We start from the raw sequence: 17,399 nt of genomic DNA, 5'->3' as shown, positions 1-17,399 counted from the left end.
TCTGAGGTTCTGGGTCTTGAATTTTGGGGACACCCTATGGAAATGAGCCGGGGATGCTCCCTTGGGGACCAAAGGAGCCACAGCAGTTGTGTGGGCAGAGGTGAGTGCAGCCAGCTTTCAAGAGGCCACAGCCACCCCAAGGCGCAGGTGCAAGGACTGCGTGGAGACTGGCAGGGTCCAGGCACAAAGAGCGGTGAGGAAGGAGTGCTTCAAGAGCAAGTCAGAAGGGGAGAGAAGCTAGGGGTCAGGAAGGGCAGCACAATGCGCCCCGATGTGGCAATTATTACCTTGCTCTGTGGCTTTAAATACTCGGGTTTATTCATTCACAGACTTGGGTCAAGAGACCCTGAGATTCACACTCAGATCTGACGGAGGACAGCGGAGGCAACAGCCAGAATGATTTTTCAGAGAGCACAGAACATCAAGCGTCAAAGTCCGTTTATTTGATGTGCATGGAGTAAGTCTCTAACCAAAGTCAAGAGCATCCCCAGGACGTGGGTTTGCCCAACCTAAGTGAGCCTGTTCACCGGTGACAAATTGGCAATGGAGCGTCAGCGTCACGCAGCTCCCAGGCCTGTCCCTGCCCAGACCCAACTCGCTGTGTGACCTCAGGAAACCCCACTAAGCCTTAGTGTATTCCTCCGGGAAGGGGGCTCATGGTTCTTAGTAGATGCGATGGAAGAGTGTCCAAGCGCAAAGAAGAAGATTGAAAACACTATTTCTCTTTTATCCTCCCTTCTTGCTCCCAAGGTCAAGGGCCATATGATGTCTGACTCTTCAAAGGGAGGAAAACGGAGAGGTGAAGGAGGAAGAGCTGGTGCCCAACTCTCAATGAATCTCTAGTTTGCTCTGTGACCTTGGTCAAGTTGTTGTCCCTTTCCAGACCTCAGTTTCCCCATCTGTGAAATGGGGTGCAGGGGGTTGTGCCTGAGGACCTTCAAAATCCTTGCTAAGGTTCAGACATGTTCCAGAGGAGCCCCGGAGACTTTCTCAGACCCTCATCTTGGGCCTGGAGTTTTCCCGTGTTGTCCAGAGGGGACTCCAACATCTTTCCATTGAACGTGGAGAAAAATCTGGCTTCATTTTGGGGGAGCAGGCAAGGGTGCAGCACCTAAGACTAGGGACTGGCTGGAAGAAGGGGGCTGGATAAAATGACCTCCTAAAGGCAGGGCTTCACCTCTTTCCGTAGGGCGGGACATTCAGTCCCAAACTCCATTTGCATAGGACACAGTCCAGCCAATCGGAGCCCGAGGCTATGCTCCTGTGGCCTGGGAGTGGCCCACCCTGAGGTTCCATCCCAGGAACCTGCGAGGTTCAGTGGTCAGTCGCCTGCTGGCTCAGAGGTGGGTCTCCCGAAGGTCCTGGCCATGGTCATGTCCACTGCTGGGGGTCTGGGAGCCGGCTCCCTCCACCTCCTTCTGCCCCAGGAAGAGCGGATGGTCCTCATCACTGGGCAAGAAGTCAGGAGGCCTCTTGGCTCCAGGAGGCAGCTCCTCAGCACCCTGGAGGGGAGAGAGAAGAAATCCCATTCAGAGACCCCATTCTGCTCTGTGTCAGCTCATCCCGCAGATGGGATCACTGAGGGCCTAGAAGGACAGACTTGGGGAGGGTTGCACAATTGTCCCCTTGGTCAGTGCATCAGCCAGTCCTGTCCCTTCTGCCTCCAAAGTCCCCATCCACTTCTCTCCCCCAATAGTCCAGGCCTTTAAAGCTTGCACGGATGCATACCTCCCTCTCTCTCTCTGACTTTCTGCCTGCTCTCCTTTCAAGAAAATAAATATTTCCCTTCAGCAGCTGGAAGGAGCTTTCAAAACACTCCAGCCAAATCCCTTCCCTCTCCATACCTCCCCCTTTCAAGCTTCTGGCCTCAGCCTTTGCACCTGCTGTGCTCTCCATCAACAATGCCCTCCCCCAGATCTTCTGCAGGCTGGCTCCTCCTCCCTGTGGGCTCTAGCTGTTGCGTCTTCCAAGAGGCCACCCTCATCACAGGACCCTGTTTTACTGTCCTCATTACCTGCTGAGATCCTACTCATTTCTCAGTTCAGCTTTCCCCTGCTCCTCCTAGACAGTGGACTCGAACCCCAGCCCAGAATAGGCCTGGGGACACAGCAAGTGCGTAAGAAATGAGAAAATGAAAAGGGATCCCAAAGCAGGGGCAGGTCTGGATCAGGGACAGCATGTTCCAAATTCAGGGCATTCACATAGTAACCACATGGCTTTGGCTGAAGTTGGTCTACTCCCTGTTGTGTTTCTTATGTAAGATTTTCTCTAAGTTGACTCACTTTTGAATTACGTAATTTTATTTACAGGAGGGACTTTACATCGACACCCTAAAGGCAAGCCAGTTTCACCTGCCATAGATTGAAAATAATTGTAAAAATGATACATGGAAATGAACAGTATGAAATTCTGCTCAGTCTTTGCTAAGGGAATAATAAAAAGTGTTGAAGACACATCAACTCTCAGTGGAGGCTTTCCACTGGAGGTAGCAAGAGGTTGAGAAAGATAGTGACTCGCCATGTCCCTCCCCTGAATTATGGCCATGCCCAGAGCACCCAAAGTCATTTCACTGCCCTTCCCCCTGCTCTGGGAGCCAGCCCTGTGACTGACCTTCCCCAAGCTGTCATCCAAGGTAGCCACTTCTTCCTTGGGGGCCACCGATGCGGTCTGTCGTGCAAGGTCCCACCACAGCAGCCCAGGACCCAAGGCACTGCGCTTGGTGGGGCCTGAGGGAAATGGGGGCATTTAGTGACAGGGCAATGAGAACTGGAGACCAAGCACAGGGAGGGGGAAGGGAGACACTGATGGGTCCCAATCTCGGGCTCAGTAATGACCCACTGGGTGCCCTGGCAAGCCTCTGCCCTTCTCTGGGCTTCAGTTTTCTCATCTACACAGTGAGGGGATGTAATACATCAGTGGGTGGCTGGGCAGGTCCAGTGTGTGGTTCACTATTTCCCCAGCATCTAGAATGACGCCTGGCACAGAAAAGGGCTCAGTAAAGCTCAGATGAGTGTCAAGTCTGAGACACAGGAAGTAAGAACAGGTACTGTGATCACTATTGATTTCTCTTGATCTCTCTCCACTTCTCGGTGGCATTCAGAATTCCAGGAGGGACACGGAGTCGCCAAGGCCCTGATGAGAAGAGATTTCAGCACAATGGACAGCGCCTCAAGCTCCACCCCACGACCTCTAGCAAAGACTTAGTTTTGGAGGCAGAGGAGGGACTAGAGTCAGGTAGAAGGGGGGAGGGGGTGCCTCAGTTTCTGCCTTTGCAAAATGGGACAAGCCCTGCGAAGTGCGGGGTTGTCCCGAAGACGACACAGCATAAAGGCTGCAGATGCATCCAGCACGCGGTGGCCGTTTGGCTGACAGGAACGTCCTTCCTCTTCTCCCTGCCCGGTGGGTCCTGGAGGCAGAGGGATGCGCAAGGTGGTCTCGGAGAAGGACATACACCTTGCTTACCTGTCAAGCAGCTGATGAGGGCTCCAAACAGCACAGTGCTCAGCGTGCCCAGGGCACCATAATAAAGATAGGAAATGGCGTAGAAGCTGTCAGCTAAGGCGGGTCGATCGGGGTCCATTCCGGGGCTGGGGGTGTGAGAGGCAGGCATGAGTCCAAAAGCCACTCCCAATCTGTTCTAGCCCAGTCTTCCATCACTGCCCACTCAGATGTGTGCAGTGCTCACTTCTCTTTCCCTCTACACATAGCCAGAGGGAGCGTTACTAAAAGGTAACTCAGATCACCTCCTGCCACTGCTCCCCACCCTCTGTGGCTCCCTAGGACCCTCAGAATCTACCCAAATTAAACGCTTAGAAGAAAACATAGGTGTGTGCATCTTTGTGACCCTGGATCTGGTCATCGTTTCTTAGCTCTGACACCCAAAGCACAAGCAACCCAGGAAAACGTAGATAAACTGGACTTCATCGAACCCGGAAACTTTTGTCCATCAAGAGGATGGAAAGACAGCCCACAGAGTGGAAGAAAATATTTGCAAATCATACATCTGATAAGGATGTAGTGTCCCGACTACATAAAGATTTAAAGAATATACAAATTACCACCTGACAATAAAAAAGAAATGACCCACTTAAAAAACAGGCAAGGGGTTCGAATAGGCATTTCTCAAAACAAGGTGTAAAAATGGCTAGTAAGCACATGAAAATATGGTCGATCATTAGTCATTAGGGAAATGCAAATCAAAATTACAATGATTAGGGGCGGAGAGATGAGCGAAACAGGTGGAAGGGAGAGGGAGGTACAGGCTTCCAGTATATTAAAAACCACTGAGATGTACACTTTTTGTTTTGTTTTGTTTTGGTTTGGCTTTCGTTTTTGCTTTAGGAAAAGAGAGAGAGAGAGAAAGCACATGAGCAGGGGAGAGGGGCACAGAGAGAAAGAGACAGAGAGAGAGAGAAAATCTCAAGCAGGCTCCACATCATGGGGTTCGATCCCATGACCCTGGGACCTGCGGCACCCAGGTGCCCCAAGTTGTACACTTTAAAAGGGTGAATTTTATGGTATTTGAATTATATGTCAATGTTTATACAACCCTATATTAGTGAGTAATATTAGGAAAATAACTATTATGTTTTAGGTAAAAGAAAGTTTTGATTTATAATCTGAACTTCTATAGTTTATGTTTTTAATTTACTTTTTATTGATTTTATTTTACTATCTAAAACAAAGTTTTTGAAGCGTATTTATTTATTTTTTGAGAGAGAGAGAGAGAGAGAGACAGCACCAGGTGTGGAGGGGCAGAGAGAGAAGAGAGAGAATCCCAAGCAGGCCCTGTGCAGTCAGCACAGAGCCCAAAGTGGGGCTCAGTCTCATGAACCATGAGATCGTGACCTGAGCTGAGATCAAGAGTCGGACGCTTAACCAACTGAGCCACCCAGGCACCCCCAGATTTTATTTTTAAGTAATCTCTATGCCCAACATGGGGCTTGAACTCATGACCCCAAGGTCAAGAGTTGCTCACATCACCAACGGAGCCAGCCAGACATGCCCCTAAACTTCGCCAGTTTAAAAATATTCATTAGGGGGGGGTGCCTGGCTGGCTCAGCCAGAACATGTGACTCTTGATCTCAAGGTTGTGAGTGCGAGCCCCGTGTTGGCTGTAGAGATGACTTACAAATAAAATCTTTAAAAAAAAAAACCTGTTAACAAAATAAAAGTCATCGTTAAATGATACTGCATATCTGCTCTTCTCTGTTCTTTATGAAAGATGAAATAAAGGTTAAAAGACTGACCAAAAAAACCCTACAATGAGATGTCATTTCACACTCACCAGGATGGCTAGAATTTAATTAATTTATTATTTTTTTTAATGTTTATTTATTTATTTATTTTTTTAATTTTTTTTTCAACGTTTATTTATTTTTTTTGGGACAGAGAGAGACAGAGCATGAACGGGGGAGGGGCAGAGAGAGAGGGAGACACAGAATCGGAAACAGGCTCCAGGCTCTGAGCCATCAGCCCAGAGCCTGACGCAGGGCTCGAACTCACGGACCGCGAGATCGTGACCTGGCTGAAGTCGGATGCTTAACCGACTGCGCCACCCAGGCGCCCCAATGTTTATTTATTTTTGAGTGAAAGAGAGCGTGAGTGGGGGAGGCGGGGGTGGCGGGCACAGAGGATCTGAGGCCGGCTCTACACTGACAGCGGAGAGCCGGATGCGGGGCTCGAACTCACAAACCGTGAGATCACGCCCCGAGCTGAAGGCGGGTGCCCTACTGACGGAGCCACCCAATCACCCCAGGATTTTAAAGAATGGAAAATAACACGTCTTCTCAAGGATGCAGAGGAATTGGAACCCTCATGCAGCCGCTGTGGGAAACAGTCTGGCGGTTCCTTGAAAAGTCAAACGTAGAATTACTCTGTGGGGTTGACGGAGGGCACCTGGCTGGCTCAGCCAGAAGAGCATGCAACTCTTGATCTCAGGGTCGTGAGTTCGAGCCCCACCTTGGGCACAGAGATTACTTAAATAAACATTTAAAAAGTAAAACAAAAACAAAAACAAAAGAATTACTATACTAGGTATAAACCAAGAGGAATGAAAACACATGTCGGGGCGCCTGGGTGGCTCAGTCGGTTGAGCGGCCGACTTCGGCTCAGGTCATGATCTCGCGGTCCGTGGGTTCGAGCCCCGCGTCGGGCTCTGTGCTGACGGCTCAGAGCCTGGAGCCTGTTCCAGAGTCTGTGTCTCCCTCTCTCTGACCCTCCCCCGTTCATGCTCTGTCTCTCTCTGTCTCAAAAATAAATAAACGTTAAAAAAAAAATTAAAATAAAAAAAAATAATAATAATAAAAAAAAAACACATGTCCACACCAAGACTTGCACACAAATGTTCACAGCAGCACTGTTCGCAGTCGCCAAAAAGTGTAAACAACCCAGATGTCCAAGGGATGGGTGGTTAAACAAAATGTGGTCCATCCGTACAGGGAATATTATTCAGCCATAAAAAGGAATCAAGCCCTGATAGGTGCTACAATGTGGATAAACCTTGAAAACGTAAAAACAAACAAAAACAAAAAACAAAAAAAGAACAACTTGAAAACACCGTGCTGAGTCAAAGTAGCCAGACAAAACAGGCCCTATGTTGGATAATTCCATTTATGAGAAATATCCAAAAAAGGCAGGTCCGTAGCAAAAAGGAGCAGATTGGGGTGGCCAGGGGCTGGAGGGAGGGGGAGATGGGGAGTGACTGCTAATGGGTACGGGGCTTCCGTTTGAGGTGATGAAGATGTTCTTGACTTAATAGTGACGGTCGTATAACCTTGTGAATCTACTAAAAACCACTTTTAAGTGGTTGATTTTAATTACACCTCAATAATATTTATGATAATAAAGAATCAGAGCAAATTCTTCTGGCTGGACCTCATCTCCTAACCTTTCTCCTCCCACTAAATACCCCCCAACCTCACCATAGTTGGAAGGCACTAAACTGAGGTGGCCTCAGGGCCTTTGCACTTTCCCTCTCTCCACTGGGAATGTCCTTCCCTCACCTCTTCCCAAGAAGATTCCTTTTTTTTTTTTTTTTAATGCTTATTTATTTTTGAGAGAGAGAGTGTGAACAGGGGAGGAGCAGAGAGATAGGGAGACACAGAATCCGAAAGCAGGCTCCAGGCTCTGAGCTGTCAGCACAGAGCCCGAAGCGGGGCTGGAACCCACCAACTGTGAGATCATCACCTGAGCCAGAGTCAGACGCTCAACCGCCCGAGCCACCCGGACGCCCCAACACATTCCTCCTTCTCATTCGGTAACTCATTAAGAGCCCCGCCCCCAGGCACACCCTCTCAGGCCACGCCCACCCTTCCGACCAACCCGCTCACCTGGGGCTCTGGCTGGAGGTGTTGGTGGCCCCGAGCAGGCCCTGGAGGCCGGAGGTGTTGGCGGAGGGCACCGCACAGCCGGCGGCCGATGACGGCAGGACTCCCAAGGACTGAGCGCCGGGCGGGTACAGAGTGGCGCCCACCGCCACCCACAGCGAGAGCGCCAAGCCGGTGGCCAGGCCGGAGAGGACACCCTTGGGGGCAGAGCCTACGTCAGGGGAGAGAAGCCTCTCCCCCTCCCAACCCTGTGCCCCGCCCGCCCCCACTCACCGGGGTGTTGCAGGCAGGGAGAAACATTCCCAGGATGAAGGCTCCAAGGAGGGGGCCGCTGATGACTCCCATTACGGTGAAGGAGCCCTGGGACAGTGGGTGGGGGCGGGGGAGCTGAGGGCAGCGCCACCCCACCTCTCCTGGCGTCAGTCACCCCGCTGGGAAAGCCAGACCTGAGGAATCCCACTGCGGGCCTCGAGAGACCCCTCCCGGCTTCAGTTTCCCCAAAGGGGAGGGGACTCCCCGTTCCTGCCTCTGTCCCTTGCATGGGAGGCGAAGACGGCTGATTCTCTGTCCTGACAAATTCCGGTCCCGCCTCCAAGCCACCCGCCGCCCACCTCCCACCTCCCACCTCAAGGTGCCACCAGCCAGATGGCTGGCTGCAGAATGCATCAGGCCGGTGGCATCAGACAGAACCCAGTTCCGCCACAAAAAAAAAAGCTAGGGCCCTCTGTGGACTTCAGTTCAATGCAGGTGATGCCCCCCTCCTTGCGGGGATGGGGCTGGGCCCGGGAGGGGGGGCTCACCTGGAGGACGCCTCCCCCCAGCAGTGAGGACAGAGCCGCCACGGTGAGACAGGCTGAGCCATAGATGAGTGCTGTAGCAGATGGGGATGTCACCCTCGGCAGGGAGATGCCCCCCTGCCCCGCCCCTGAACACCCCTGCACACCCCACCACCCCGGAACTCACAGAGCCCCTTGGAGATCATCACGAGTCTCCGGGGTGTGATGCTCGGCAGCCGAGGCTTGATGAGGTCCTCCACGGTGACTGCGGCCATGGCATTGATGCTGGTGGATGCGGTGCTGGGGGCGGGGAGGGTGGTCATCAGGGCCCATCGAGGGACTGGCCACACACCCCCTGGGGGAGGCCCCGGCTGCTCAGGCCATCTGACTTCCCAGGACCCCACCCAGCCCAAGCACAGAGGCCTGGGTGACAGAATACCCCAAGAGTGGGGGAGGTGTCTACCGTCCCACCATCCCCGCCCCCAGACCTGAGACGCCCCCACGGGCGCAAGGATACCCTTGACCAAAGACACGAAGGACACGAGTTATCGTTACAGAGCCATCAATATTGGGGCACAGAGAACGGGTGCGTGGAGCAGGGGTGTGACAGAAGTCATGCAATATTTGAAAACACCAGAACGTGAGGCCCCCTGAGGGCAGGAGCAGGGGACCACGGTCATGGCCGTGCCCTGGGATTTAGAACAGCAGTAGCACATAGCAGGTGCTCAATCAACATGTGTTTGGGGGAAGAAGGAAGGAAAGAAAGAAGGGAGAGGGGAGTCAGGTGGGGCCCTGAGCTGCCCACTGGGGACCAAGCAGGAGCTGTAAACGAAGGACACTACATTCGCCCAGAACATTCTATCCCACAGGGGCTCAAATGTGGCCGGGGTTGCTCAGGATGGCTCACCTGAGGGTACCACTGTAGGCACAGGCCAGAAAGAGCCCGGGGACTCCTGGCAGGTCCTTGAAGATGTCCAGCACCAGCAGGGGCATGTACTGGGGGGAGGCAGGGGTCGACCTCCAGGACAGCAGCACCCCAAGGCCAGGGGATTCTGTCTGTCTTCACACTGCATGTCCCCAGGGCCCAGTGCAGCCCAGGCTCACAGCGGGCGCTTGGTGTGTGTTTGTTGATTGACTGCATACACCCGAGGATAGTCACTGAGCCCCCACCGCGCACAGAGCCCTGGGATCCCAGTGAGGCAGAGTCCCGTGTCATCTCCATTTTATTGACAAGGACAGTAAAGCTGACAGGTGCAGTCCTTGCCTGCGGTTGCACAGTCAGGCACAGTCCAGGATCTGACCCCAGGGGAGGACGGCAGGTGGGATAGCCTTCCACCTTCTGCTCATGCTGAACGGACTCGGAACCAGGCATGGGTCCTGGCCCTGGTGCTGCCCCTGACTTGCCTGTGGACCTCGGGCAGTTGCTGCCCGCCTACTCCAGCCTCAGTTTCCCCATCTATAAAGCGGGGGCCGTGACAGCCTTGGCCTCATCGCATGTTGAAGGATTTTATGGGAGACCAACTGCTTGTGAAGGGAACAGCATGAGGCACAGAGTAGGTGCTTGGGACACGAGAGCTGGTGCTTATTATTAATCTCAACACCGTCATTTCGTGCTGGACCACGCACGGTCCTGTCCCCTTGATATCCCTCAGGGAGTCTGACTCTAAATCTGAATGCGCCCCTCCCCTACTCACACCCTCCCCCCGCACCCCCCCCCCCCCCCAAACTCCACACTCACTGCCTCATCTTCCCCACTCCTTCCAGATCCTCCTTCCCATCCCTGGGCTTCTGTGCAGGCTCTTCTCTCTACCCTCACCCCCCCAGAGTGTAGAAATTCAGAGTGGGGGTGGGGAGGGTAGGAGTGGCCTAGGAGCCCGGCCCGGACTTACCTGGTCTGGGGCAGAGATCCGCCCTGCAAGGAGAGGGTCGCAGTCTATATAGATGGCGAACATGATCACGCCACAGCCAGCAGCACTGAACACGATCAGGATCAGGCCCAGCTGGTTGATGAGCAGGGCCCTGTGGGGAGGGGCGGCCTCAGGCAGAGGAGGTGGGCAGCGCGGCCCTGACGCCCCCACTCGGCCCCTCCGAAACACTCACAGCTTGGCCTGCTTCTCTGTGCGACAGGCCACATAGCGCTGCACCTGTGCTTGGTTTACGCCATACATCGAGAGCCACACCAATGTGCCACCCACCACAAAAGTCCAGAACGTGTAGCGGCTCCGTGGGTCCGGGTTAAAGCTGGAGCAGGGCAGGGCAGGACAGCCATAAGGGAATGCCATACTGACTTCACCCTCTCAAGGGCCCCAGATCGACACTCCGGACCTTATGGGCCTTAAGGGGATTTGCGGGATGGGTTTTGAAGTGTGGGTAGGAGTTTGCCAGATTGAAAATTTATTCGCTTGTTTATTAAGTCGACCACGTATGCATTCAAAAACCATTCTCCCTGTGCCCAGCTGGGACCTCCGAGAGCCTTGAGTCTCCAGTCTGGGCTGGGGGACGTGGTGGGACAGATGGAGGGATGGGGGCTGGGGGCTGGGGGAGTATAGAGAGGGGAAACAAAGGGTTTGCCTGTGGGGAGTCTGGGGAGGGGAGCAGGAGGCATTGGTTGGCGTCCCCCAGGGCAGAGGGACGTCAGCTCCACCGTTTTACTCACTCCATCAGGTTGATCCGGGAGTGGTTCTGGGCGATGTCAAGCACATGCCTGGGCCCACCCACCAGCACGGTGCCGCGGGCCAGGACAGCCCAGAAGCCAGTGAGCATCACCACGACCTGAAATACATCCGTCCAGACCACAGCCTTCATGCCGCCCTGCAAGATGTGACAGAGTGGGAGACAGGGGGTCAGACGGGGATCTGCCTGAAGCCAAACCCAGTTTGGCCACCAGCAGGGGCTGGGACCGATGCCCCCTCTCTCACCTGGCACACACAAGTGTTCCGTGCGTGAATGAGTGATGGCTGCCGTCATTATTATGACAACTCCTAGCTGATGCGACCCCAAGAGATGGGAGAGGGACCCAGGGGATCCTGTTGTAGCCCCTGGATCCAGCCCGTCCCGAAGCTGGCCTATCCCTGAACTCTCCGCAATAAGCCTTTCAAATTACTTTTCACTATTAAGATGAGGAAACTGAGGCCCAGCTGGGATGCAGGCTTCCTTGGCAGGAAGGAAAAGGAGGGAGGAGAGGATGCCCTCAGGGTGTCCCCCACCCAGCGGGCATGGAGCCCCTACGTGGGGTGGGGATGGCGGCGGGGAGGGGGGCACTCACCACAGTCGTGTAGAAGGTACAGATGGCTCCGGTGGACAGGAGCGATGCCCAGATGTCCAACCCAGTCACTGTGCAAGGAACCCCCCCCCCCCACATTAGGCCTCCGGGCAGGGGGCGGACTTGGCCCCAGGGCCTAGGCCCCTCCTCTCTCCAGGATTCTTTCCTTCCGAGTGTCTCCTGGGCTGCTCCTCCCCTTTCCTTTGGTCTAGTCTTGAAGCCCTGGCGCCCTCCCCGTCACCCTCCCCTAACCTCCTAGAATCAAACCTTGATTCAGGATGAGCGCGGGGGCGTAGATCACGATGCCAGTGTACATCATCTGCAAGTAGAGAGCGGGGCCGGGTGAGGCCCACGGAGAGGAGGGGGAAGGAGTAGGAGAGGAGGAGAGAGAGCGGTGCTGGAGCTGGAGGCGTCGGGACAGCAGGGGATCAGCAGGTGGGGAGGGGAGGAGTGAGGGCGGATGGGCGGGGGCCGGGCCGGGCCGGTCGGGGCGGGGCCGGGCCGGGCGCGAAGGGGCGGGGCCAGAGTTTGCGGCCGGGCCTGGGCGGGGCCTTCCAGGATCGGGGTGGGACCCTCGCGACCCGGTAGTGATGGATGGGGGGTGGGTGGGGCGGGGGGCGTGCTGTGGGCGGGGCCGACGAAGACCGGGACCCCAGCGGGACCTGAGCGGGACCCTGCGGGCGAGGGCAGGACCGAGGCCACTCACTGTGGCCACCAGGTACTGCAGGGTCCCGCAGAGCCGCACAGCGCGGCTGAAGCGCAGCTCCAGGTACTGCAAAGAGGAGCCGAGGCTCGTGGTCACCTGGGCAGGTCCTCCCCAGGAGATCGAGGCCTCTGGGGTGCTTCGCCCGCCCTCCCGGCTTCTGCCCTCCCTCCGGAGGCCTTTCTGCTCCCCACTCGTCCCCGCGGGGGCCCCCGCCAAGCGCACACATTCCGACCGGTCTGCAGACACCTGTGCGCAAGGCGTGTGCCCGGGAAGCCCGATCCAGCCTAAGTGCTCACGTCCCTCCGCCCCCCACTGGCGGCTAACTGGCCCCCGGGGCGGCGCCGCTCTGAACAAACACGCGAACTGCCCAGCGCCTGTGGCCAACTCTCGTCGGTCGCCCACTGTGGACCGGTCACGATTTTAATCCCTTTACCTGCTGTCCTGAAGGGAGGTCCCCTAACCAGCCCAGTATGACACTTGGGAAACCCGGGCCGAGGGAGGAGGCAAGTCAGGTTTGGAACCCTGCGCCCGCTGTCCGGCGACGGCTCGGGCGTGCGCACGCCCAGGCATGTGGGGGGCAGGTATGAGCCTTCCCACACTCCGTGCACATCTGGCTCCGCCTTTCGCGGGCTTCCACCGAGGAGAACCGGGACGGCGGCTCCTCTTCCTCCTTCCTGACCCTCCCCCCACTGCCTGGGGCGACTTCCCAGAACCCTCTCGTAGGGCTGCCTGCCCCCTTCCTCTCCCCATTAAAGCACCCGAGAGCCCGCCTGCGGCCCCCTGGGCAGCGCTTCAAAGTCCCAGGGCCTCCCCGCCGCATCCCTGCGTCCTCAGCCGGGCGGGTCCTGCCTCCGGGCCTCCGCCCGGTACCTGGTAGGTGCTGGTGAGGCCCAGGCGGTAGAAGACCGGCAGGAAGAGCACCGCGGTGAGCAGGGAGTTGAGCAACTGGCCCAGGCACATCCAGATGAACTTGAGGCCGTAGCGGTAGGCCTCGGCCGGCACGCCCAGCACCTGCACCGCCGACATGAAGCTGGCGGCCAGCGAGAGGCCGACGGGCAGGGCCGCCAGGCGCCGGCCGCCGGTGAAGAAGTCCTCGGCGCTGCGCTGCCCGCCCCGCGCCAGCCCGACCCACAGCCCGATGCCCGTGGACACCAGCAGCATGAGGGCGAAGACCCCGTAGTCCCAGGGTCCAAACGCGGCCCGCGCCTCGCCCTGGACGGCGGCCATGACGCGCAGGTGCGGGGGGCCAAGCGCGTCCTCGGCCCTTCTAGCCACCCCGCGTGCCCCGGGGAAGGGAAACCGGCAGCGGCCGAGGAGGCAGGGCCGCGCGGAGGCGGGATGATGCTCGGCCCCCGCAGCGAGGCCGCACGCCTGTCTCCGTCGCTCCCTGGAGGGAGGCAGCGACAGGAACTCGGGCAGGGGCTCCCCGGGCAAGGAATCTGTGGATCCTCGCGGCGGTCGTCTGCCTCCCCGTCCCTCCTCAATGTCTACAAGTCTGCCGTCTGTCTGTCCGTCCACCTCGCCTCCCCCTCTCGGCCCGGGGCTGCCCAGTGCAGCGGCGTGTCCCCCGCCCGGCGGCCGTCGGTCCCTCTCCCTGGAGGCTGGGCTCAGCGCTGACCACCGGTGGCCTCCGTGGGGCTTAAAGGGGCAGCTCGCGGCGACCGGCTGTGAATTTATTGGCCTCCCCGGGTGCGCGAAACTCCGCCCCTGGACTCGGGGGCGGGCAGGACCCGCACCCTTTCCGGGCAGGACTGGGTCAGAAAGGCCCATGACCGGCCACGTGGGTGGCTGCTGGGGGAGGCTCCCAAAAGCCCCTCTTACTTTGTGTGACGGTTTCCTCTCACCACGAGCTGATGATGTCTCGCGTCGACAGGTGGAGAAACTGAGGCTCCGAGATGGCATATGTCACTCACCGGAGGCCGGCCACACAGCTGGGAGCAGTGGCCTCCGCATGCAGCTCGCCGCTGTGCTTCTCTCTGTGCCTTAGGCTGAGGGGAGCTCACTCTCCCACGGGACAGGGGTTCACTTTCTGGGTTGTCCTGCCGCTTGAACCCCTCCCCCAACTGGCATCTGGACCCACTCCCTTTCTCCGGAGCCCAGTGGGAGGGCATCACCAAGCCCCAACCTCGGGCTAAGCTGAGTGGGAAACATTGGGGTTCAGGTCTTAAATGCACACACTTGGGGGAATCCTTGTCATTGGGCCTCAGTTTCGCCATCTGTAAATGGGCATATAACAGCCCCTGCCTCGGAGAAATAAATTGAACTTGCCTAATACAAGCCCGGCACAGAGTAAGCACCTCATTCACTCTTTATTCATTTGTGGTTTCCAGCACGACACCGGCAAGGAGCGACTGTCCTGTGCCACGCATTAAGTGTATGTATAATGGAGGTCCTGGGGGAGGGGCTGTCCGTGGCCATGAGCCAGAATAAATGGAGGACCACGACTACTTGGGAGGTAGTATCTGATGAGCAGACCCAGTTTGGGGAGGCGAAGCCCGTTGCCTGGGGTCGTGCCATCAAAGGACGCAGACGCTGTCGTCTTGGGGCCCTTCGCTGGTGGACCAGAGGGACTTTGGCCACTGGAGGCTCGGACCTCTGTGCTTGAGTCCTGACTTGGTCTCCCCAAACTGGGTTCCCTCCTTGCAAAAGCGGGAGGGATCAAAACCGCGGGGTTCTAGGCGAGGGTACCGGAGTCCTCCCCAAGCCTCTGCCGCCCCCTGGTGGTCTCCTCTGGTCGACACACGCCACTCTCGCTTGGTCCAGCATCCCCCCCCCCCCCCCCCCCCCGCTTCATCCCTTCGAGTCCGGCGGGGGGGGGGGGAGGGGGGGCTGCCTTCTCGCTCCCTCTCGGCGAGCGGTGCGGAGCGGGCCTGCACCCCACCCCACGGGACTCCCATTCTGCGGCTGCCACACGGGCATCTGTTGCCCGCTGTCATGCACTCCTCAACGCGGGCCAGGAGGGTGGGGAGGTCACTGAGTTCCTTTCCTTCCTCCGCGTTCGTTTTCCAGGCCTCCTGGAAAATCTGGTGGGAAAGAGGGACTCCGAGTGGGGATTCCCGTCCCCAAAAGCCGTGCAAACGGATGCAAATATATGCAAACCTTTGCAGAGCAGGCCAACTAGTCCTCATCGCCAGGGGGGTCCCGGGAGCGGTTACCAGCCCCTGCCGGCCTTTCTCTACTGTGAGGTGGGAGGCTACAGACTGACGCTCGGGCTGAGGCGCATTCATTGAGTGCCTACTGTGTGCAGAACCATACCCCGGCTGCTGGGGGCGCAGCAGGACCCAGGCGGACCCCTACCGCTCACCGGCACAGGGCACTGACCCAGCCAGCAGACGACCGCACATTTCAGAAGCTGACGGGTGACAAGAGTGAAGAAGTCAAGTCGGAGATGGAGCTGGCCTGGGAGGCGACTTTATGTGGGGGAGGGGAGCTCTCTGAGGAGGTGATTGCAGATCTGAAGGCGGGGAACGAGCCAAGCTTGGGGGCTGGGGGGGGGGGGGGAGGGGGGGAAGGGCACTTGGGGCAGGGGGAACAGCCAGTGCGAAGGCCCTGAGGTGGAACAAATGGAATGAGCAGAGTGAGGACAGGGAAAGCCACGAGGGACCTTGAGCCTTGGTGAAGTGTGTGGAATTGACTCTTGAGGGCACTGGCGGTGGGGAGGGGAGGGGAGGGACCGTGGGCACTGGAGAGTTTGGAGCCAGAGGGACCTAATGGGATTTGTAGATTCTGAAAAGCCCACCGCCATGTCCAATCAAGGCAGCGGCTGTGTGGCAGGGAGAGATGGGTGGACGGGAACGTGTTCTGGAAACCCTGAAGAGGTGTGCAGGACCATCTTCTCGGGGGTTCGGGGGGTACGGGGAGCAGGGTGGTGAGATTTACCTTCCCTGACTGCCCAGTTCCCATCACAGAACAGGGAGGGGGCAAGCAGGACGCAGCCCGGTGAAGGAGGGGCAGGGAGACTCTGAAGGCTGGGCAGCTGCAGTCTGAGCGCACAAGGGGCTGTCGCATGGGTATCTGTTGTCCCCAACCCTGCCTGCTGCCCAGGCACCCTCAGTGCTCCCACAGCTCCCTGGTTATGAGCTACTGTGGCTCCAGCATGACCTTCTGGCTGGCTGCCTTTGAACTTCTACCTTGCACTCAGTAAAAGCAAACTTTTTTTTTACTAACAGTGCTGCGTGCTCTGTGAGATTCCACGATTCCTACATCCTGAGGACCCCAACTGGGTTCTAGGATTCCACAATTCTCAGTCTCTCTTGGTTTCAGGATCTGGGTCAGGTCTTCTGGGACCCCCACTTGTCCCACTTTTGCCTTGGTGCCCGCCCTTGTCCCTGATGGTCCCTGACTCAGGAATGAGGGGCAGCTCGTGAGGTCTCTCCCCCAGGGCTCCCAGCCCAGGAATGACACTTGGCACCTGGACAAACCCAGGGACAGGACCTGGGAGTCTCAGCACCGGAAGCAGGAGAGGCCCACAAGGGCCTTGCGGGTTCCACATTCTTGTCCACCTGAGCTGGCTGGGTGATCCCAAAAGAACCTTCCCCTCCCTGGACCCCAGCCAGCCAGAAGGTTACAAGTCCAAGAGGCCAGTCCTATCTCATGGGCCTCACAACGAAGGGCCCATCGCCACCTACTCTGGGCTTTTGCTCTGCGTGGTTCCAGCGCCTCACCTACCTCTGGAGACTGAGGGCCCAGTTCAGCGGTCTCCACCTCCTGCCAGCGTCCTGCCAGCTGCTCTGTGCAGGGTCTGTGGGGTGGGGACACAGTAGAGGGGTCTGTAGGCAAGAATGAGTAGATGGCCGGGGCAGGGGCGGGTGAACGAAGACATGGAAGTTAGGGAATTGGGGTGCACTCGTCATCTGTTCAAAGGTCCCTCACGGGGCGCCTGGGTGGCGCAGTCGGTTAAGCGTCCGACTTCAGCCAGGTCACGATCTCGCGGTCCGTGAGTTTGAGCCCCGCATCGGGCTCTGGGCTGATGGCTCAGAGCCTGGAGCCTGATTCCGATTCTGTGTCTCCCTCTCTCTCTGCCCCTCCCCCATTCATGCTCTGTCTCTCTCTGTCCCCAAAATAAATAAACGTTGAAAAAAAAAAAAAAAAATTAAAGGTCCCTCAATAGTGGGACCGACCCCACCGTTTGGCTGATTTGGGCAGAGCCCTCCCAACCAGCCCCCAGGCTGTAACATGGATAGTTTGTCGAGGCCCTGGCCTTCCACTTTCCCAGTGATGCAGCCAGTCTCTAGCTCACCTGAACTGTCCCCACCCCCACTTCACATAGAACAAAAGCTGAGTGGGTAGTGACTAGCCCCAGGCACAACCATTAGGGCCACCTCAAG

General features: G+C 57.3%; 1 protein-coding gene across 4 annotated transcripts; it reads right to left on the bottom strand.

The window, feature by feature from the left end:
- Positions 1 to 421: 421 nt before the first annotated feature.
- On the bottom strand, positions 422 to 13,719 carry SLC5A5 (solute carrier family 5 member 5). Of its 4 annotated transcripts, none has more exons than XM_045496589.1 (15): positions 12,943 to 13,719; positions 12,073 to 12,138; positions 11,634 to 11,685; positions 11,370 to 11,437; positions 10,761 to 10,915; positions 10,205 to 10,345; positions 9,994 to 10,123; positions 9,012 to 9,100; positions 8,292 to 8,404; positions 8,129 to 8,199; positions 7,602 to 7,688; positions 7,332 to 7,525; positions 3,463 to 3,587; positions 2,611 to 2,726; positions 422 to 1,502 (listed from the first exon to the last, which is right to left on the bottom strand). In XM_045496589.1, the coding sequence occupies exons 1-15, from the start codon at positions 13,297 to 13,299 to the stop codon at positions 1,338 to 1,340; spliced, it is 1,929 nt and encodes a 642-aa protein (XP_045352545.1). In that variant the 5' UTR covers positions 13,300 to 13,719; the 3' UTR covers positions 422 to 1,337. The 4 variants fall into 4 exon arrangements, with proteins under 4 accessions (XP_045352545.1, XP_045352546.1, XP_045352548.1 ...); XM_045496590.1 differs by having other exon boundaries at positions 8,129 to 8,181; XM_045496592.1 differs by having other exon boundaries at positions 10,761 to 10,876.
- Positions 13,720 to 17,399: the final 3,680 nt, after the last annotated feature.

This window comes from Leopardus geoffroyi, chromosome A2, assembly GCF_018350155.1.
Source record: "Leopardus geoffroyi isolate Oge1 chromosome A2, O.geoffroyi_Oge1_pat1.0, whole genome shotgun sequence".
Lineage (NCBI taxonomy): Eukaryota > Metazoa > Chordata > Mammalia > Carnivora > Felidae > Leopardus > Leopardus geoffroyi.
This window is presented reverse-complemented; position numbering and strand designations above follow the sequence as displayed.